The 22,739-nt window shown below is 41.5% G+C and overlaps 1 protein-coding gene and 1 long non-coding RNA gene across 3 annotated transcripts; one reads left to right on the forward strand and one right to left on the reverse strand.

Moving 5' to 3' along the window:
• Positions 1-5,146: 5,146 nt before the first annotated feature.
• LOC101480049 (hormonally up-regulated neu tumor-associated kinase) lies at positions 5,147-18,585 on the reverse strand. 2 transcript variants are annotated; one of them, XM_014413429.3, is made up of 11 exons: positions 17,819-18,585; positions 15,923-16,045; positions 15,552-15,721; positions 12,416-12,471; positions 12,163-12,301; positions 11,880-12,007; positions 8,920-9,055; positions 8,177-8,354; positions 7,976-8,056; positions 6,444-6,720; positions 5,147-6,354 (listed from the first exon to the last, which is right to left on the reverse strand). In XM_014413429.3, the coding sequence occupies exons 1-11, from the start codon at positions 18,074-18,076 to the stop codon at positions 5,591-5,593; spliced, it is 2,310 nt and encodes a 769-aa protein (XP_014268915.2). In that variant the 5' UTR covers positions 18,077-18,585; the 3' UTR covers positions 5,147-5,590. The 2 variants fall into 2 exon arrangements, with proteins under 2 accessions (XP_014268915.2, XP_004542271.2); XM_004542214.4 differs by having other exon boundaries at positions 7,976-8,059; positions 17,819-18,584.
• Positions 10,985-12,740, forward strand: LOC143412577 (uncharacterized). Its single transcript, XR_013093090.1, has 3 exons — positions 10,985-11,113; positions 11,876-12,032; positions 12,695-12,740. It is a non-coding gene; the product is annotated as an uncharacterized LOC143412577 (long non-coding RNA).
• Positions 18,586-22,739: the final 4,154 nt, after the last annotated feature.

Raw genomic sequence — 22,739 nt, forward strand, 5'->3', positions numbered from 1 at the left:
GATGTGCTTCATGGACAAACAGGATTTTCTCCCCATTCTCCGATGATCTACCGCGCTTTGAAAGTCGACGTGTGTTTAAGCTGAGGGCGGCTCCCACGCGCCGAGGTTAAAACGTCTCTGGTCAGGACGTCCTTTAGTGAATTAGCTGGTGTTGATGCCCAACTGACAGTTAATCAGAGGTGGCATCAATTAAACTGCCCTGGGCTCAGGTTGCTGCCCTGCGGTGCTGGGCGTTTTGTGCACCGCTGACCCCCCGTGACTCATATACGGACGCTCACGGTGAGCAGCTGGAGCCCAGTTAACCACCGCGCCACCCTGGACTGTTCCCGGCCCTCCACTGCGAGGTGACTCTCAATTATGGATGACCATCATTAGAAACTAGACACGCCGGAACACAGGGTTACCCAGACTGGCACACACAGGCGCGCGCGCAAACACCGTGATGGACACAGCGATTATGCTCAGAGACACCCAAGACTATTGAAGTGCTAATGGAGTAACACCATCCATTTCATTCCATAAGCACTGCACCTGTAACCCCTGTGGCCTCCAGCTCACCACCAGTTAGTATTTTCCATATCAGTGTCATCGTTACTAGCAATTTAAAAATCTGTGTCATATCATGATATTCGAGGGGGGGTAGCTGAGTGGATGAGTTCTTCTCTTTCATGCATGATAGCGATACAATATTCTTGTCTATTGTACATATTTGTGGTTTTGTATCAGCTCTTAATCCTGCATTTGTTCTGGGATCATCTGGGGACATCTCTCATCAGTCATTAACAGATGAACTGAGCTGTAGACTGTAGACGGTGGCATTATGCGTTCACAGTGTACGCGCACGCAGGCACACACACATACGCAGACATGAAGGCTTCAGCTTACAAGTACAATCAGGGTACGTTAGGTTTTTTTGTGGGCTCTTTTCTGCAGCTTTTAAATACACGATTCTCCCTCAGGATTAGTCTGCACGGAGACAACTTTTTGTGCACAGACAATCAAAAGCAATCTAACGAGACCACATTGTTGCATAGCAATTTAGTAAAGACAAAGACACTGATCCACAGAGGGTGGTGTGAACAAATGCTAGTTAAGACAAGAAATTTACAATGACTTTATAAGTGGGTACAAAGACAAATGAGGAAAGAAGGGAGACTGGAGGGAAATAATGAGTGAAAAAAAGATTTAAGACACATCTGCTGGGTTCAGAAAGCTCACGGCTGCTGTTTCTAATGCTTCTCTAATATTTAACTAACTTAACAAAAAACAGCAAACATCAAAAGAAGTTGCAGGGAGACAAGTCCAGGCATGTTTGATGTCTGAACAATTTTAACTAAATGAGCACACATGACTAACTGCCCTTGACCACAAGCAGCCATCCCTATAGCATCTTACCAAATGGGCCATAACCTTCAGGTGTGTGTTATCTCAGATATTCCCAGGATTGGACGTCCCAGCAAACTCACTTCAAGGTCAGATTATGCAATGCTTTTTAAAAACTCAGGAGCTGCATCTCAGCAATCGCTGCTAAAGGTGGTTCTACAAGTTATTGAATCATGGATTTTACTTTTCTTGGGACTGCACAGAGTCCTGAGAAAACGTTCTTGTTCTCACGACTGTGCTTGCAGATGTCTTTACAGACAGCTTTAAATGTCACTGAACAGCAGCTGAATAGCATCTTTTTGTGGGTACTCACCCTCTTCATCAGCAGTATGTAAGCATCTGCTTGGGTCCGGTGGCCCTGAGAGGCCAAACGGACTGCAACTTAAGACACCAGCAATAAGAAAAACGCTGCAAAAGCACACAAAACACAACGGAAATTGGAAAAACGAAAACAGAAATAGGAAAAAACACTAGGGAAGTGTTTCTGGGGAGACAATAACCCGACGGACCAATTGCAGGAACCCAAAACATGGTAGGTGTGTTTTATCATGATTCATAAAATACTGATGATGGATTTTTAGGCTAATAGTTAGGCTAACACACTTACCTCTCATCTTTTCTTTCCTCACAAGAGTGATAGATCCTCCACTTCTTTTAAGTGTCTCCCAGCGCAATTCTTAGCATATTTTGGTTCCTGCAACTGGTCCGTCGGGTTATTGTTTCCCCATAAACACTTCCCTTGTGCTATTGGCAATCTGTTTTTCCCTATTTCCGTTGTGTTTTGTGTGCTTTTACAGCGTTTTTCTTATTGCTGGTGTTTTATTAAGTTGCAGTCTGTTTGGCCTCTCCGGGCCACCGTATCCAACAGATGTAAATGTCTCAGAGACCTTATATTACAGCTGTCCATAAAGCATGTATAATCCTGATCTTTTACTATTTCCCATTCCACTTTCAGAAAGTGTGTGTAGTTAGTGCAAAAGACCTCACAGAGCTTCACGTTGACCCTCGGATGTCATTCTGACCTAAATGGACCCTTTTATACCACTGGTTGTGGAAAGTCTAACTTTTCCTGCATGAAGCCAGTAGAGCTTGAACGCTATGTTCTCTAACACCTTTGAAAGCCTTTGTTAATGGCATGATGCTCATCACATGACATTTCCTGTGGCATGCATGCAAATGCAACGTTCCAGTAGCTATGGATACATCTGTAGGTGCAGCATGCATTTTTAATTGAATTTCCATACCACGTTCATCCAAATTGTTGTGCGCATGGTTTATTCAGAATCAGTGTGACTGAAGTCATTTCTAAACGGGTGAGGGTTACCAATGCTTGTTTACTCACACCAACATTTCCAGCATCCAAAACAAGCATTATGGATCTTTTTATGTTAATTTAATCCAAAGAGCTAATATAGTTTCATTATAGAGTTATACTGAAATAACATATTTTGTTTTCAATGTTATGCACCTTTATTTACATAGGCTTACTTTACTTGGCAGCTTTACTGTTACTCTACTATTGTACAGCTTGAATGTGTGCTCATGTCTGATAACAGTATCAGAGCTTACTGGTTCATATCACTGTTAAGTAGCCAGAGAGGTAACTGGAGTTCGAAATGTATCCAGCTCAGTGGGTTCAATCTGTCCATAGTGGGCACACACAGAACATCCACCTCACCAATACACACACTCGCAAACAAAAGTATCAGATGACGGTCCCTGAATTATTGAGAGCCACCAAGCAGCAACCAGATTCTTCTACATCTTTGTCCTGAATATTAATGATCCGCAGATCCTAGACTTGGGGTGGCACAAGCCAGAGATTTGGGGAGAAAACATTGCTGACTTTTTAAATATACATTTATTTTGCCCGAAACACGAGAATCTCAGGTTAAACCTCACTAAATTTCGACAACCACTAAACAGCTAAATCGGGTGTCAGACGTAATCAGACGTAAACACAAAGCGCGGACCCGACGCTTTCTCACCCGACGGCAGGTACACGGACACGCCGTCGGGGCCGACAGCTCACTGATTCTGATGCGTCGGCGGGTTCGCGCTTTGTGTTTACGACTTTTTTGTGCTCGAGTCTGAAGCTGCAGGTTTTATCACTCTCCAACCAAAACTGATTGAACCAGCAGCCAAAGACGATTCAAACTGCGCTTCAGATTTCGCTTCACATAAACATCGTCACGAAGTCCCTCTGACTTTTGGTGTTTTGCTTCCACCATGATAAAATCACACTTCCTGCACCCTTCAGTGTACTTCAAGAACAGTTTCCCATCTAAAAATCTGTTTTCTGCATTATTGCTTGCTTAAATTTAACTGACTTCCCTGAAGAAAGTCTCATGTCTGCTGTTCAATACTAAAGAAATTTTAACTTTTTAAAATGATGCAAAATTGAAAAATGCTTAGCTGTGTTTCTAATCAAACCTTTGTAACGTTGCTCTGCTTCACTTCAGCAGCATCAGGTAATGTTTATATGTTGGTTCATGGTTTTCTTCCGTTTTTGTTCTACTGCAGAATATTTTGAAGGTTATCTGCTATAAAAAGCCAGGCCGGGAAAATCTCCTTCATCTCCTTCACAGGCATCTGCTGTGATGCTCACACCTCTGATAAAGTCTCGCAAGTGTCAGCTTTCTTTTTATAGATATAAAAATATGGATATGTACTGATAAATGATCAGAATTATAATGCTTCTGACTGTCTGAGGCAAAATTTCTCTGATTCAAATTGAATCGACTCGTGGATCAAATCAGAACCTTGTGAATCAGAGTCTAATTGATTCTAGAAATCAGTGACGATACAGCCCTAATGATAGCTCTGTATATGAAGGTGCATTCAGAACAACAACTTTGTGTCATGTAAGAGCTTAAATTTTATGATTTTAAAGCACAGTAACCTTTAGCATCTGTCAGCCCGATACTAGTCAGGGCGTAAATCATATGGGTGCTTAGTGCCTATAATTTTACCATAATACAGAAACTTTCTGTTTGTCTGTGAACTCCTACTATACAGGAGTTGAACAACCGAAAATGGCGCACAGGTGCACTTCCAAGTCTTCTCATCTTTGCGTCAGTAGGCCCCTGAAGGTTCTTATCTAGATCAGATATTATGATGTCATTATGTTGCAACATGATAATATCACAATACACTAAATTGTGTAGTCATTATGCACTTACAGCACCTTATAATAGCATTTAATTTCATGGCAATAACGTCTAATTTATGACCGCAAAACTTGCATGATGTGTTATGATGTTATAATGTTGCCTAAGAACCAACTAGCAATTTATTAAAATAATAGACATATACTTGCATATACAATGTATTACCCCTGTGCTTTTTTCTACTACCCTTGTCAAGCTTGACTATTTGATTGGCAAGATATTCGTCAATCAAATAGTCACAAACTGATATTTGTTTGTGCTCACAAACATTTTTTATTCCTCTCACCAAGTGAGACATTGGTCCAAAAAAAGCACGACCTGGGGCCGGATAATCGGAAGAAGATGGAGTAAGAAGAGTTAAAGATGAATCTGAGGGATAGATTATTTCCTAAATTAGATTTATAATATATTTCTTGTTATGATCATCATGTTTTCATATTATCACTTCTTTTAACCATGATAATGGTTTAGTGTACATCTGACACAGACCACAAAATAAATAAATAAAAATATTTGTATTCTTTGTGTGACTGTTTTTTTCTTTTCTTATGGCAACAATAACTTTGAAAAAGAAAGCACATAAAAACATTAACCAGTATCAAGGATTGCTTTTACTTTCACTGTCAGTACAAAAATCTATTTCAGAAGAGTGAATACAAACAAAGCAAAAAAATCATCATTTTAAATTCTGCCTTTGACTTTGTGTCAGTGGAGATCAGCACGTCGAAATTCAAGAACAACATGCTTGATAGGTGCTCAGCCAAAGTCTTGTTGATGGACACTGGAGTTGTATGACTAGCTTATTGTTAAGAGTTGAAAGCTTTGGCACTGCAGCACTGACCCTGCTGGTGAGAAAAGGCATGAAGAGAACAGCAGAGTGAGAAAGTAATATCGTTAGGATTGTACTTTTCTGTAGCTGCCATTTAAATCTGTTCCAAATAACTGTTGCTCGCTATTATTTCTGTTGACACCAGTATTTACTGAATACTTCTTTAGTTACTGTCCCTGAAATACTATCAGATCCTGTCATCTTTGTGTCAGTAGTCCATGCTGTGTAGCTGACTCTTCCTGTCAGGTTTCCCCTGCAGGCCTGCAGAAAGCAGTGGAAGGTTCAGGTCTGCCACGCGACGCTGGAGAGACGAGCGCAACTGAATTGAGTTCCTCTTGGCTCCATTTATCCCTCCTGCTACTCTTTCTCCTCGTGCTGCAGACAGCTCTTTCCTCCTTCCCCTCTCCTGCCTGAGGTTCTTGAAGACCAGAGTATGTTGTCTTTGTGAGGGGAGAGCAGGAGGTTTAGACCCATTCACGAGGAGTCTCGGGGGCCCGGGTCGGGTCAGCCCTGCCCATGTCATCTTCCTTCCCCGCCCGTCTTTAAGCGCCACGTTGTTGAGGAGTGGGAGGGGGGAAGAGGGCGATGTCTGTGACGCCTCAACAGAACCCAAGTGGCCTCTGTCTGAGGAGTGTGTGGTGCGCGTGTCAGTGTCCAGGAGCGTCCTGGGAGACGTGCCGTTCTTCTCGGATGAATAAAACGTCTGCAGCTTCTCCAGTCGCTCATTGATGCTCAGGTGATTAGAATCTTCCTGGCGTCGGGTGCCTTTGAAGCAGTCTGACACGGGGTCTGCAGCACCATCTGACTGAGTAGTCCTGAGCAGGTGCGTATTTCGGACTGGTCTTGACGTGCTAGTATCTCTGATTGGCTCTGCAGGTAAGGGAACTTGGCAAGGGGCGGAGTCACAGAGTTGAGATGTGGAGTTTTTAGGAGGAGAAAGGTGGACGAGTTCCCTGTCTCCAAAAACAGTTACTAAAATACAACGAGATAAAAGTATAGTATAGTTGACATTGTATTATACTGTCACTGCATGCAGCATTTGTATTTAATGCCCTCCTCACCTTCTGCAAACAGTGTCTCTCTGGCATCTAAGGTCTCCTCATCAGTAGCCCTCTCCTCTGCAGACAGAGGTGCAGGGGAAGGAGAGGGGAGATGAGGGGGTAAGGACGGAGAGGCAGAGTGAGGAAGCTGGGGTAGAGAAGGAGAAGGTGACCGATTCTCGTCACCCTCTCTGTGCAGGTTCTCAGTCCTCTTTCTGCTGCTCTTAAATTCACTTGCCTGTTGGTTCCTCAGAGGCTTGCTCAGCTGCTTCAAGCTTTTTTCATTGGTTGGTTCATTCTGAAGGTTGATCAGTGATTGGTTGTCAGGATGATGAAAGAGGAATATAAAACCAACAATACATGTATGATACTGAAACACACTACCTGACACTAGTTTGTACCACAATGTTGCCTTAAAAACTAAAAAAAATTAAAGCCAATGCAAAAAGCATTGCATTATTTAGGACATGGCTACTTTGATTGACAGGTGGTTGCTGCCTCTATCTTTCTGCCCGGTTTCAACTCTGCAGTTTTTGATTTTGATTGTACGCGTGTGTGGTTTCTGGAGTTTTTAGTGCAATTATGTAACAGATATATAATTCGACTTGATGTGTTCATGTAGAGCCAATCGTTGAAGAAGTCTGTACAAAAGAGATGGTGAGAGAAAGGCTGCATTTTGTGTTTTAAGCAGCAATAATTAGCAGCTGTTTGTGTCTGTGGGGTTTACAGAAGCAGCTTGTTAAATAAGCTTGTTGGTGTTAGCAGATATGTTAGCATGTGATCCTCTAATGATAATCACTTTAAGCATATTTGCACTGCACAAGACACTAAATAATGTGGATTGCACAACACTGGTCATTATATTCTTCATTTCCAGTTAATACTTGTACAGCTGCTGTTATTGTGTATATATATATTTATATTTCTTCATACATTCTTATATATTTCTATACTGTGTATTGTGTATTTTGTTGTACAGTTATTTTATTTTCAACTTTAATTCATATATTTGATCTTATTCTTTCCCAGTTAAATTTACCCTTCATTCTAATTTGTGTTGTGCAGTTATTTCATTTTTAACTTTAATTTTTATATTTTATTTTATTCCTTCCTAGTTAAATTTACCCTTTTTAATTTTCATATTTATTTCCTATCTTATTGATAGCCTTTCTTTTTTTCTTTAGGCCACGAGCAGTTGTGTAAGCATTTCACTGCATATCGTACTGTGTATGACTGTGTATGTGACAAATAAAATTTGTATTTGAATTAGAATTTTGAATTTTAATTCTAGACTTTAGTACGGGTCCAAAAACCAGCTGGTAATGTCCGTGTTATATACAGTCTATGTGAATCAAATGAATGAGATGCATGGTCAGTTTTTCTGTGTGGGATGTTTTTGACTTATATGTTCCTTTATTATGTACTGTAAGCACACATGAGTGGCCCAAATTCACTTTATACTTAAAATGGATCAAAACTTTATCTGACTGTTGATTGAACCAATATGTCAGGGAGAGTAATAATAGTAGTGAGATGGGCGACCTCAGCATTACCTGTTGTGGAGTCTGGGATTCACTGTTATTCCTCTCTTTCCATGTATTCTTGCTGGGAAGACTCCAGTCGTTATTCTCTAGCTTCTGACAAATTAATCATTGTTGATGCCAAACCATGAATATATCACTTGTACTGATGGTTTTTTGTGTTTCATGTTTTCAGGCCTTTGTGTGTATATCTGTGTGTTATAACGGGAATACCTTGCTGGCTTTGGCTCCTCTCTGACTCCTGTTGAGTCGGCTGAGCAGCAGGTGATAGGAGGCCGTGAGGGCCGAGGGTCGGTTGGTTGTGACCACGTGTATGATTTCAGAGAGGGAATATCCCAGTGTCTCTGTCATGTATTCTAGCACGGTCGAGTTGAGATCCTCTGAAGACAACCTGGAAAACAAGAGAAAGCTTTGGAAAAGGCTCACAAATGAGAAATAGAAGGAAGAAGAAGAAGTGGCTCTAACAGGCCTGTGTGGCAAAGAAAGACTTGGAGCTGAAGGATTTTTGGAGCAGGGCTGCAACGGCTCTCGCTCACAGACTGTGGCATCATTCCTGCGGATTTCGGAAAACGCATTATTTCCAGCAGGAGCCATACATGATTGCATTTCCATTCTGCGTAAAGTGATAAAAGCTTTTTAGTTGTGCTATAATACACAAAGCTGTTACACTGCAGACCACAAAAATGTTCATTTTGTTCTCAGACACGCAGTGATTTCCCTCTTGGTTCTTTTACCCACACTGTAATGTTTGCTGCAGAACTTTCCCTGAGGAGAGGCTTTGTGTCCTCCTTTTCTCTCATGGAACAGATGCACATTCTTATGTTACAGTATAATAACGGTATAAATCATTTCAATCGTTACAAGAAGGGTTCCACTTTTTGCAAACACATTACCATTGTCTTTTGTGTATATTGATGAATTGGATGTGCACCACATGCGTTAAGGTGTGTTTGTACCTGTTTTTATGAGAGAGAGTGTGCAGAGCTTTTTTGGAATAGCCCTCATTTATCCATCTCTCCTCCATGGCAGCTCTAACGCTGGGTCTCTTTGCTGGGTCGGGCTCCAGGAGAGACAACACAAATGACACAGCACCTGCAAAGATGAATCTTTTTAAAACAGGCGATTTCTATATTTGGTTGAGTTTAAATTTTTATTGCCCATTTTCAGAAAGCCGAAGAAATTTACAAGCATTTTCTAACTTCCCATTAATGCATCAGACAGACAGATAGATAGATAGATAGATAGATAGATTTGTCCAGTATATCCACTCTCCTTACTCTGAAAATGTCCAGTAGATCAATAGTGGATCAATGAACTGAACTAAAAGAGCTGTTAAAGGAAGGTCATGGGTAGATTCTCATGAAGGAGGTGATAACTGTTAAAATGTCCTTTTTTCTGCTTTGTGGTCAAGAGAAAAGAGCAGCATTAGACATAGAAATGAGAGGACCTGTGTAGCCAGTGTGCATCAGCTGGTCGTTAATCACAGGCAGGATTGTGGTTACTGTTTGATAAACATCTCATCACAGATGAGCCCAGGGCCGAGAACCATCTTTTCCACTGCTGTTGCAACCTTATAAGTGATACATACTTAGAGTACTGACGACTTAATTTGCTCGCTCTTTGTGACTTGTGAAACTGTATCAGACAGCGAGGAGAGAGGCAGGGTTTCCCTTCAGGAGAACCAATTCAGCCTGTCAGCCTGTGACAGAGAGCTGTTCTGTGGCAGCCAAGCATGGATGATAGTTTGAGTCCAGATGGGGATTCCAGATACGTTTCACAGTGTAAAAGAGCAGATGGGTTCAAGCGGGATGGCTGCCACATTCAAAGACACATCAGCCAAGACTGCTCTGTTCACTTTACTGCTATCAGTTCGCTTTTGGTTCAGAGCCAGACGCCTGTCTCAGCCAGGGACAACTCAATTTGTTTGTAACAGATCAAAGGAAGACACACGATTGATGAATTTTAATCAGTGAACCTGTGGAATCGTCATTCCTCCAGACAACAAACACATAAACTGGCAAACTGGTACAGATGAAAGAAAAAAATATACTTAAGATGAAAGTAGAGAAGCCTAGAAAGAAAATCCTAGAAAGCAAAGATATATAATTTAAAGGATATCACAGAAACAAGCCAGACAAGCACGTAAGCTAAGAAACGGGCCAGTCTTCACCAAATCATGAAGTTCATGAATTACCATGGCTGAAGAGAAAAAGAATCGGTATCATGCATAATTTAAAAACTCTAGAAGCACACAGCCCCATTAGGAGGCAGAATAAAGTCTAAAAGTTAATGTGAATGTCTCAGATGCCCGGCCATGGCAGCGGTACAGCCACTAATCTGATCTTGTCACAGTTTCAGAGCCTCGGAGCTGTGCTGGTTTTCCCCACAGTAACAGGAGCTATGTTTGTTTGCGGTGACATGGCGCCATGACTGAGCGTAATGATGGGACTATGTGTAAGAGAGAGACCAAAATAAAGTAGAGAGAAACAGGACACTGAGGCTGCTGTGGACTTGGCAGAAGACAAGTGGTAGAGGTAAGCAGTTTGTAAAACGTTTCTTTCCTCCGATTTATTATGCTACGACACGTCTAAAGGCAAAAACACGACTTCCATAAAGGTTTAATAAGTATCATCATGTAGACTTGTTTTTATATTGGTTTCAGAATGAATAAACACTTTCAGCTACATCAGCTCATAATATAATCTGGCATTTCTTTGGTATGTCTAAGTCTACTCACTTATTCTCATTCGCTTCATTCTCCAAGACTCAACTTCAGAACTACACTTAACCCAGTGGCTTTTTAATAGTATAAGCCCAATAATCATGGCAGAGGTTCACCAATCTGCAAAAAACTGTGTCTGCAAATTGGGAAACAGTTTCAAAACAATTTCACTAGAAACTGAAGATTTTGAATTCCTCATCATTCGCAGTAAATGTCATCATCAAAAGATTCAGCAAATCTGGAGGAATCTCTGTGTGCAAGGGACAAGTCTGAAAATTAGTCCTGGATGGCTGTGATCTTTGGGCTTCTCAGGTGGCGCTGCATTAAAGATGGGCACAATTCTATCTTGGACATCAATGCACGGGCTCATCAACGCTTCCGGAAATCAAGTGTGTTAACACAGTTCACCATGTCATCCACAAATGCAGGTAAAATCTCTATCATGCAAAGATTTAGAATGGACAAAGACAAAGTGGAAACCTGTTGAAATTTGAAATAATTTTTTGGAAATCATGGACAGCGCACACCTTAGCGCAATGAGTAAAGGAGTCATCTAGCTTGTAATCAGCACTCAGTTGAAATCCTGGATCTCTGATAATATGGATGTCAATCAATGCCTGTGGGATGAAGCGCCTTGAGGCGACTTTTGTTGTGATTTGGCGCTATATAAATAAAATTGAATTGAATTGAATTGAATTGGGCATGATCAATGCTGAAAGATGTATACGCAGGTTTAAGAGCATCCAGATGACATCGTTTTCACGAAAAAAAACCTTGCATATTTCAGCCAGACAACACTAAACTACATACTGCATCTATGCCAACAACATGGCTTCGTAGTAAGAGCCCGGGCGCTGAACTGACCTGTCTGCAATCCAGGTGAAAATATTTAGCACATTATGAAATCTAAAATATGGCAAAGAAGACCCAGGACTGCTCAGAGCCTACAATCCTATTTCAGTCATGAATGAGGCAACTTTCTTCTCCTGAAAGTTCAACAGCAGCTCTCCTCAGTTCCCAGACATTTATGTAGTTAAAAGACGAGGGGGTGCTAACCAGCGGTAAACATAACCCCGTCCCATTTTTTTTTGTCCTATTGTGAATAAAGTTTTGGTTTATGAGATTTTCAAATGATTGCATTCTGTTTAAATACGGTAATGAAAGAAGCTTTGTTTCGGTCACTCTGATAGGTACCTTTGCTGATGTCACCGGGGATGCTGCTGATCTCCCCGTTGACCATCTTCTGGTGCAGCTGTTTGATGTTGAACGGCTCAACAGTGAAGGGCAGAGTTCCTGTCAGCATTGCAAACATGCTCACGCCTCTGTAGATACACACAACGGGAAAATGTGAGGAGGCGGTCGACACATTTACATGAAAAATACTGAGAAAATCATTACATAATCGGTTACAACACTATAGAAAAATGTGTTCAATATCCAAGCAGAGAGTTTCTCTGATAGACACACTGAGACTTACACAGACCACACATCCACTTTGGGTCCATACTTCCTGTGAGCGAGGAGCTCCGGGGCGGCGTAGGCTGGACTTCCGCACTGGGTGCTGAGGAGCTCCAGAGATAAAGAGTCAGTCTTCAGGGTGTTACTCAGGCCAAAGTCTGTGGGAGAAATCATCATCTTACAGCAAAGTTCTTTTCAGAAATTTTAGATAGCTAAAACAGTTTAGCGTAAATAATTGAAATCAGTATGTTAGTGACGAAACTACAACATACCCACAATCTTTATATTGTTGTGTTCATCCAGAAGGAAGTTTTCGATCTTTAAATCTCTGAAAATAGGGGAGAAGGAAAATAAGAGACAAATCGGTTAGGTCTCAAAGGAAGAATGTGGTTCATAGTAGAATTTTTATAAGGCTCTGTCCTTAATCCTACAGGAATTTCTAGTTATTTTTCTCCACACAGTGCTGATGAGTGTTCTGGGGCAATTTACTTGACAGACATCATGGTGGTTGCTCAGAACTCCAACACTAAGCTTTTTCTGTGTATTTATAGATGACCAGATGAGATGGGATCAGACTGGACCCACAGAAGCAAAAGGAATAACCCAAACGCTAAATTTGGGTTTGGGTAGAGCTCAAGCTTTTGGAAAAAATCCTCAAAAAGAGAGTTTTTGTCAGAATAATCTCCTCTGGTGATTATGTTTTAGAAAAGAAGCTAATCGCCCAAACTTAAAAGCCTGCACTCGATTTTCAAATCAATTCACGTCACCTTTTTCTGACTTATCTCTTATTCTTTACCAAAATACCATATCTCTGTTCACCTGAAAAAGTTGCTTCATTCCCCTGAAAGTACCCCAGCCTCACCACCAACCACACTGAATGCACTAAAACTACCAAGCTAAATGAAAATCTGCGGTCAGGAGCGAGAGAGCCCCTATAAACTACAGCCTGGGAATCCGCCATGCTCCTTTCATCTGCCTTCATCTAACCAAAAATCCAGAAAACCCTGCTCACACAACCCGAGACAAGTTCAAAGAGAGGCGGAGGAAGAAAGAGAGAAAAAAGAGCAAGAGAGAGCGAGAGCAGACATTGTCATAAAGGAGAAAATGTATGCGGTGAACCTATTGAACGTGGGTGGCAGGAGGTGCGTTTAAGTGCAAAATTTCCATTTATTTCCAGTTTAATCATCTCTGTGTGGCATTGTGGTGCAGTGTGTGTGCGCGCGCGCGCGTGAGCGAGTGCGTGCGTGTAGGTGAGCGCGTGGGTGTGTGTGACAGAAAGAGGTGCCATTGAAGGGTTGAGAGCGACGTCGTTGAGGGACTTCATTAGAGAGGAAGTCCATGATGTTGTGATGATGTGTGAATCATGGCGCCGGCGCAGGATGATGAGGTCATAGCCTGGTAATCACATTCCCACCTTCAGAGGAGCCAAGGTCTTAAACCAAAGCGCAGAGCTGTGCATAATGTGTGCGGCTGTTTTGCAAGTGTGTGTGTGAGAGACTATTGAGTCTCTAACACCTACACGTACTTAAATACCACTAAAATAAAACTCTCATCTCCCACACCGCGCTGTGCCCAGCACTTCCTCCTCTGTAGGCTGTTAATGTCCTGCAAACTTCTTTCTGCGTGTATATGCATGCTTTTTCAAGATGTGTGTATGAATCATAAAGCTTTGAACCATATAAACAACTTTTTGTTTTGATCCGTTTTTTAATTCTCTCTCTTTTTTTCCACCTTTTTAAAAATAAATATCTTTGACCAATCGGCTCAACAAGAATATTTTCTTAGTAATTTTCGATTGGTAGGATTTTCTACTCGCCTATCAAACATGCTTTAGGAGATCACATGTCAAAGGCCATATGAGATTCAAATTTGGCACTAAATTCTAAATGTACTCAAAAGTGATCAGGTTTGGGGGTCACTGTGGCCTCACAGCTGGTTGCCCAAAAGCTTTCTTTTCTTTTCTTTCTATGATTCTGAGCTTTAGTTGGAGTCGGGCACAAAACCAGGTATGAGTTAAAATGTTAAAGTGGACTTACTACAGTAATTTCCGCCCCCTTTATTTTATTGGCGGGCTCTACTAGAGCAGCTTTGCATGATTCACAGTTTAAAATAATCCATATTTATTCTATAATGGGTCTTTATACAGCCCCATCAGTTCACTGTCCACCTGACACAGGCCATTTTATCTCCTTTAAAACCAACTTTCCTCTGACTGGCTCTCCCTCATCAACAAATATTTAACACCACTTGCAGGCAGCTGCCATCCTTAAAGTGGCTTCGGTGTGACAAGACACTGATTAAACGGTCATAAGATAGCATCAGTCTGCTATCAGGTGACTGAGTGATTACATCCAATCTGTGATAAATCTGTGAACATTGCAAACCTGTTGCCATCTACACAGAAATTCAAATTCCAGCCAGAAACTCAGTAATCTGAAAGGGAAGTTCAGAATTTCCTCCACAAGTAGATACACAGTTGCTGCAGGACTGTGATTTAAATGCTAAATGAGGTACATGTACAGCAACCTTGCTTTTATTGGGAGTAGAGCACAGAGTAGAATACAGCTGGCAACCAGATGATCTGAGTTCCCTAATGTAAAGAGCAGACAGGCAAGTTATTGGGAACATATTGGGAATTGTCTGCATTAATAAATTAGGCAACAGTTACTTGCAAACCTGTGCCAACCTATCTGAGAGTGACTGCAGTCACTCCAAGTTAGACAATTCTTTAGAGACAGGTTGCCTCCCAGCAGGTGACCTGTGCAGTCGCTGTGCGATCAACACTGGTTGCAACCAGTTTGTTGTTGCAACTGCTTGTAACTGGTTGTAGAATGTGAAAACATTTTGTGCAATCATTTTCCTAATCACAGGGAGGTTCCTGTTCCATGTTTTGCATATATATTTATATAGCAGGTGACCTGGACCTACTGTGTTCACAGTCAGAGAGATAGAAGGAGATTTTTCATTATTTGATCACCAGCTAAGCTGTTGATTGTTCATCATCATCATCATTTTCATTAGTATCATCATCATTACATCATCGGTTGCATTTTAGTATAAAGAGATACCATTTGCAGCATGTTTAGAAGCTCTAAATAACATCTGTTGTATTGCTTTGACATCAGTTTTACTCGATGAGAGACTTAAAGCCGATTGTAGTAATATAACAATTTGACAACTGTTCAAAAAGCATTTGATCTTTTCTCTATGCAAATGAGTGAACTGTGAACGATGCAATGGAGTAAATCCACCTATTTACTATGAAGACTAGATAAAGACATGGAGCAGAGTCAGAAGCCTTCTAAAATTGTAGATGAGATCTGCCTCGAAGGCATACATGCTCCTCCTGTGTGTGTGTGTGTGTGTGTGCGTGCGTGCGTGCGTGCGTGCGTGCGTGCGTGTAGCGACCTGTGCACGATGCCGTGTTTGTGCAGGTGTTCCACAGCAGAGAGGATCTGTCGGGTGTAGCGCCGCACCTCCCGCTCCTCCAGCCTCTTCCTCTCACAGATCCTGTCCATCAGGTCTCCTCCAGCACAGAGCTCCATAACCATGTAGTAACTGTTCTCAGTCTCCAGAGTCTGACGCACAGGATTATTCATATGTGGTTCACAGCAGATATAAAATAACCTTTCAATTACTGTCTGCAATCAACATCTACCACTGAGATAGAAATATGTCTCTGGATTCATGTATGTGTATTTCTGATGATGTTAATGGTTGATGGGTGAATATGTACTTCTTGTTGTTGTTGTTGTGATTTTTTATTTTCATGTCTTTACCTCCAGCAGAACTACAATATGAGGGTGTCGCACCATCTGATGAATGCGAGGCTCCCTCTTCATGTTCTTCTGTACATAGGAGTCCTGTCGTGCTTTTTTTTTGTCTATCACCTTAATGGCTACCTGAGAACAAACATGCACACATGCACATTCTTTTGTTTTGTTGTTTTTGCCAGAAATCAACAGAAATTTACACAAAGACACTTTGCTTTATATAGAAAATAGATTAAAATGTTCACAGGTGACTGTAAGAAAACCTGATATTTATTATGACCAACATGTAACACACTTAGGTTGAAATTTCAGAGGCTTATTTTAAGGAAGTAGGGTGCGTAGGTCTGTCACTTTTTGTGTCTGCATTTTCTCCACTCATCCAGAGGTTTGAGCCAACGGCCTATAGTCATGAACCCTTCAAAAGCTCAGGATACGGACTGCTCTGAACGCTCGAGTTTAGATTTTTGCCACTTAGTATGATGCCAGAGAGAGAATATCCTTAATATGGTGATCTCAGGAACTGGCTGTGAGCACTGCAGCTCCACCCACCTGCTGTTCAGTATAAGAAGCAGCCAAACAGAAAAGAATTGGCCTAAAGGGAGAATGAAGGGAAAGCTACACGTAGACTCATTGTAAGATTAATAAGGATTATTGTAAACTGTGACTCATATAAAACTACTTTAATAGGGTGAAACAACAACACTAAGTTGGAAATGAGAAAAAATATTTAAATATTTGGTAACAACAGCATTTGTGCTCGGTACAACTATTTTTCCTCAGAATAACGATCGTGGCAAACAAGCACATTTAAAATGGACTAAAACTGAATATCAAAATTAAAATGAAATAAAATAATACCCTCCTCCCCCAAAAATAAAAAACACAACTAAGTGAAACAATATCCTGCACTCTTTCTTTTTATAAAAAAGAAAAACTTTTGAAAGTGAACTAAAAAGAAAATTTGAAAACGAAACAACCAAAATAGTCTGCAAAGACAAACAAAGTAAATGTTTTATTTATTAAAAAATGATGCATCTTGGCATCTTGGACACGTAGCACCGTTGGTTTAAATAGCAGTTAAGATCAAAAGGGCTCATTTTATTACCAAATCTGTGTCTTACTGCATGCGTGAGTTTCTGTGTCATAAACATGTAACATTTCTGGCTTAGGTCAACAAAACATTTCCAGAAAAATCCAAAGGCCCCCAGCAGTGGATGCTTGCAGGTTTACAGTTTTCACCTTAACACAGTATCTACCTGCAGAGGGTAAACTGGGTTAAGAGGAACAACAACCCCCCAGATGAGTTTGGCCATCGCTAAGGCAACCAGGTCAGGTACATTGCCAGGGTCAGCGACTCGGTGACCGGTGAAAGTTACACTTATGGATACACACAAACACATTAATGAAACACATGCACAGTCTCGCCTGCACAGTGAGTGCAGATGGATTGCCATATCACCAAAAATAGATGTGGAAGACACAGAGTACTTACAAAGATGCAAATTCATGTTTTTTGTTAATCTGAAAGAGCGCCGATTCTAACATCAGTCTGCACTTTTTAAAGGAACCAACGACAGACATATTGCACAGAAACAGATGCATTTCAGACCTCTTAAATCTGCTGAGCAAATGTTGTCTTGTAAAACCCCTCATAGTCATGAAATAAGCAGTTATGGATGAATCTGACTGAGTTCTGTGCACATAACAAGAATAATAACAGACTACTACGTTCTTTAAACCCAAGAGTGTATAATTATCAGTTACAAGGCACTAGTTGTAAGCATGTAATCATAATCTTGTATGTGTGTGATCTTTTTCTTTGCCAGTGTGCCACCCCACCAGTCAGTGACATGTCACTTCATGTCTGCTCTCTAATTGTCAAATTGGAGAGAAAGCACTGACCTTTTCCCCTGTGCTGATATGCAGCCCCTCCATCACTTTGGCAAATGAGCCCTTGTTGATCATTTTCCCCACCAGGTAGGATCCAACCCGTTTGGAGTGGGGGAAGCTGCGCAGCAGCTCTCTGGGGACCTTCAGGGAGGGCAGAGGCAGCCTCTGCCGGCCCAGCCCAGAGGCTTCCCACTGGGACACCCCGCGCTCCCCTACGCCCCCTCCCTCGGCAACCATGTCCAGAGCAGGCTTCACCGCAGCAGCTGGCATCCCGGACAAGGCCCGGGCCCCATGTGGCCTCCCCTTGCGCTCACAATCGAATCCAAAAACAGGACAGTCCTTACAGAACGGACATGCTAACACACAAATGCACACAAACAGACACACAATGCTGGAGTTTAACCACAGCAGGCAAAACTGAAGTAAAACTCAAATCCTTAATCAGCAAGAGGCGTCTTCAAATGCAGATTTCTGTTGTCCACTCTCGGGTGAGCATATCCTTTTGTTCCAACTGTCTGATGTACGACTCCTCTTTTCTTCTTTCTTTCTTTTGCCTTTTAACAAGTGCAAATGCCTCAAAGTGTCATTCAGCTGTTCACCCGGCTCCTCTCTTGTTCTCTCACTCTGCCTGTCCCTGCCCGATAGTGGATGATTAACCGTTGTGTTCTTAGGTCAGCTCCAGTGATGAGGAAGACATTCTACACCTAAATTACCCCCCCTCCTGCACCAAGGTACACACGGATACTCGCAGTTACACAGTGACCGTTTAAAATGATCTTAGTTAGCGTTCTTGATCGGCTCTTTTTCTACTTCAGTCCATTTCGGTTTCACTTCAGACACATAGAAAAATTTGTGTTAACTGTACAAAAAGGTCAGGGGATTGATTGTAAGTGTTTAAATTAGCAATAAGTGTTGGAAGCCTAAAGCTTCATTATTAGCTGAAAATTCAGCTGATGATCCAGAATTTGTTTTAATTTGTTTCCACAAGTTCTTTCATGGATTGTAAAGGTCTGGAGAAACTGTTCTGATGCTAAAAGTTAAATGAGAAGACACTCTTTGTGTGTAAACATACTAAATACAAAGCTAGAGCCCGAATTTAGAAAGCCTTAGAAGTGCTACAAGGTAGATTAGCTAGAGCTATGCTAGCTTTCTCTCTTGGTCTCACTCTTTAGGCTCCGGCTCTGCTAAGCTTATCAAAGCTATGTTAATATCAAATAATATAAGACATGAAAAATCAGTCATCTTATTAAGGCGACTGCCCCTCCCTGAGCCTGGTTCTGCTGGAGTTTTCTTCCGATTAAAAGGAAGTTTTTCCTTCCCACTGTCGTGTTTGCTCATAGGGGGTCAAATGATTGTTGGGGTTTTCTCTGTTTTCTCTGTATTGTTGTAGGGCTTACAATTATATCTTACAATATAAAGCACCTTGAGGCAACTGCTGTTGTGATTTGGTGCAATATAAATAAAACTGAATTGAATTGGATTGAATTAAAGCCAAGAATCAAACTAACCTAGTTCCCCAAAATATCCAGCAACATGTGTCAACATACTTGTCACATACAGTAGTTGATACATTAGTGAATTCAATTCAGTTCAATTTTATTTATACAGCACCAAGTCATAACAACAGTCACCTGAAGGAGCTGTATGTTGTAAGGTAGAACCTACAATAAGACATACAGAGAAAAACCTAACAATCATCTGACCCCCTATGAGCAAGCACTTTGGCAACAGTGGGAAGGGAAAGCTCCTTTTTAACAGGAAGAAACCTCCGACAGAACCAGGCTCAGGGAGGGGCGGGGCCATCTGCTGCGACAGGTTGGGGTGAGAGAAGGAAGACAGGATAAAGACATGCTGTGGAAGAGAGACAGAGATTAATAACAAGTATGATTCAATGCAGAGAGGTCTGTTAATACATAGTGAGTGAGAAAGGTGACTGAAAAAGAAATACTCAATGCATCATGGGAATCCCCCAATTCATTTTGGCTAATTAGAGAGAGCAAGTTAACAATGCGAAAACATCCCCTGTCAATCATAACTGTTAATATCAGTACTGACTTCTTACAGGAAATCTGTGCTAAAGCTACACTGTAGACATGCTCTATCTGCAAACCTCTCTGACACCCTGCGCCATAACCCGACGTGCACCCACCTGGAAATGCAACCACTCATCACTGAAAGCATAGCCAGCAACTGCTGTGATTGGCCTGTTTTTGAATTTATCAGTGAGAAATAACAATCATTGCCTCAATGTAAGGACTCACAGATACAGTTGGAGGGGTCTGCTGAAGTCAAATCAGAATGCATGTGAGGGAATGTAAAACGTGACAAAACGTGAGAAACGAGAGAAACAAAGTGAGCACAACAAAGAGTCGGGGGGAATACCAGAGTTTTATTTGTTTCTATTGTGCACATAAAACACTGGGACACGACCACAGGGTAATTAACACACACCACACAAAAGTATGAATGCTGGTAACGTCATCGGCCACTTAGGTAGGTTACCTCGAGAAAGGATTCCCTACAAAAGTGTTATTTAGATGTTCGAGGTCTTTTGTTTGGCACAGAGAGGTGAGAGGTCAACAACAAATCCCCCCCCCCCCCCCCCCCCCCCCCCGCCCCCTCTCCTCCAGTCTTTCGCCAAATGGCTTGCTTGAAATCTCTAAATCAAAGAAGATATTTACAGGCCAAATCCCACGAATTGAATCAAAGCCTGTGTAAGAAACCAAATCATAAATGAGAACAATGATTTCCAGTGAAAACAGCAGTTAGAAGGGCTTCAAGTCTTGTACTGACTCAGTGATACAATACTTGCTAAAGAAAAAGGTCATCATTAAAGTGTGTGTCTGCTTTTCTGCTACTCTGTGCATTAAGGCGCACGTCTGTTTGCACGTAGGGGTCAGATTGCACTGTATTGGCACTGGATACTTCCTCACTCAGCTGATGAAAACAGGGATATAGCCTTAGATCGGCCATGTAACCCAATACACTTGCGCGCACACACACACACACACAACCTTACGCAACCTTTAATTGAGCGCCTGCAGTAACCAAGTGAAGCCTCTATGGTTACTTTGCCTTAAAAGTGGTTACACTGTATAATTTGATTTGGCATTTTGACCAAACGACATGACAGCCTGTCGTTAAACTCACTGTGATCACAATCAGCACACCTCGTCTCCCATTAGGTTACCATGCCAACATTTTTTTAAAAAGAGCCAACTGGGGGCGCATAGTTATTACACTGGAATGAAGGTTTTGTTTTTTTCTAGAATATTTTGAAAACAAGACAAAAATATGAAATCAAAGCCCATCAGTGCATAAATATGTCTGTGCATACTTACACGCCAGGAGCACTACACTTCATAAACGGGTCTTTAGGCCCTGGCATGTGTGCGGGACGAGGTGTTAACACGCCCTCCCTAACGCTGGGAAAGGGTGTCAAGCTGGATATGGCTCTGTGCTGGATGAACACAGGGAAAGAAAGAGAAGGGAAGAAAGTGTGGCAACGGGAGGAAGCTGCATACATCCCTGAGAAAGTGAAGGACGACGGACCGGAAATGAGTGAAAACCGACAACTAGACACAGAGACGGGATGAGTGAGAAGGAGAGAAACCAAGCTTCACAACTGCAAAACAAATGTGAATTAATAAGCCCTCGAGAGACTTTTTATATAACCTCAGCCCCTGCCATGCCTAAATGTTTTGCAGAGGCTTTTCTGTGTGTATAAGTGTGTGTGTGTGTTAATGTGTGTGTTTCCATGGTTCAGAAAAGGTCATTCTCACTGCCAGCGAGTACAGTCTATTTGTGTGTGTGCATTTTATGAGATCGCACATATTTGCCAGTTTTCTAGAAGTACCGCGATGCGTGTATGTTTTTAAAATGATGCATCGACACACATGCATGCATGTAAACTTCGTTTACATGCACGGCAGTATAATTAGGTGTATAACATAGTCCAGTGTGTGTGTGTGCAGCGTTGGTGCACAGGAATGCTGGCTTGCCTGTAGGACTTGGCGAGCTTCTCGGCGGTCACATTAAATGAGAAGAGAAACCCCCTTCTGCTTCCTGCCTGTAATAAATGGATCCCCAGCAACCATTAAGGCATATTTTAACACCAAATAACTCCCCCAAACCACACTAGAACAGACACGACCCCCACCCTCTCACCATCTCCTCACTCCTCACTCTGTTTCCTATTCTTTCACTTCTACTACTGCTGCCACTTCTGTACAAAAAAAGGCGCTTGTTGTAAAAATAAGCTCCTGCGTGATGAACTTCACAGTCACACAGTTTGAGTGTTTCATGAAAGTCGCGACGGTGGCCGTTCTTGCACTGACTGCCCCTTGTTTAAATGTTTTAATTCGACCGTTTTGAGCCTAAACAAGAAGATGAAATCCACATATTATCTCTGAAAGTTTAAGTCTGTATTGCACAATACAAAAATTTGCATGCAAAAAATAGTGAATGTAACAAAATGTGGAGGAAAACGGCGGAAAGCAACACATCTAAATTGTGAGAGAAGAATACAAGAAACGTGTGATGCTAATGCATTTATGTAATTACAGAGTATGTTGAAAGGACGACTGCAAAGTGTGTAAATGATTAAAGTAAAAACAAATCACATGGATTCTGCAAATGATTGAACTAGAACTGTAGATTTGTGCAGTTCAGAATATGCCCGTGAAAAAACAAACTCATGATTTATTATTTTAACACTACATAAATTAATCCACTTCAAGGTGTTTTACTGCATGCGTCCAAACATGCAGTAAAATATAAAACACGACAGCTCTCACGTGTAACTATAGACTTTGCGGCTTCTAGACTGTTTGTGATATTTAATGATTTAATGTTATGAGTCACAAGTTAACCCCCTTGAGATTTGTTGACTGGTCTTATGAAGCCGTAAGGACTGAAATATAGAATTTGGTCT

The sequence above is a fragment of the Maylandia zebra genome, linkage group LG15 (assembly GCF_041146795.1).
Source record: "Maylandia zebra isolate NMK-2024a linkage group LG15, Mzebra_GT3a, whole genome shotgun sequence".
Classification (NCBI taxonomy): domain Eukaryota; kingdom Metazoa; phylum Chordata; class Actinopteri; order Cichliformes; family Cichlidae; genus Maylandia; species Maylandia zebra.

Excerpts from the sequence above, each read along its gene's own strand:
- LOC101480049 (XM_004542214.4), bottom strand. The coding sequence starts at position 18,076 with ATGCCAGCTGCTGCGGTGAAGCCTGCTCTGGACATGGTTGCCGAGGGA. Across the intron at positions 15,722-15,922 it reads ATATTGTAGTTCTGCTGGAG|ACTCTGGAGACTGAGAACAG; the intron begins GTAAAGACATGA and ends CCTGTGCGTCAG. Across the intron at positions 6,355-6,443 it reads AGAGACACTGTTTGCAGAAG|TAACTGTTTTTGGAGACAGG; the intron begins GTGAGGAGGGCA and ends GTTGTATTTTAG.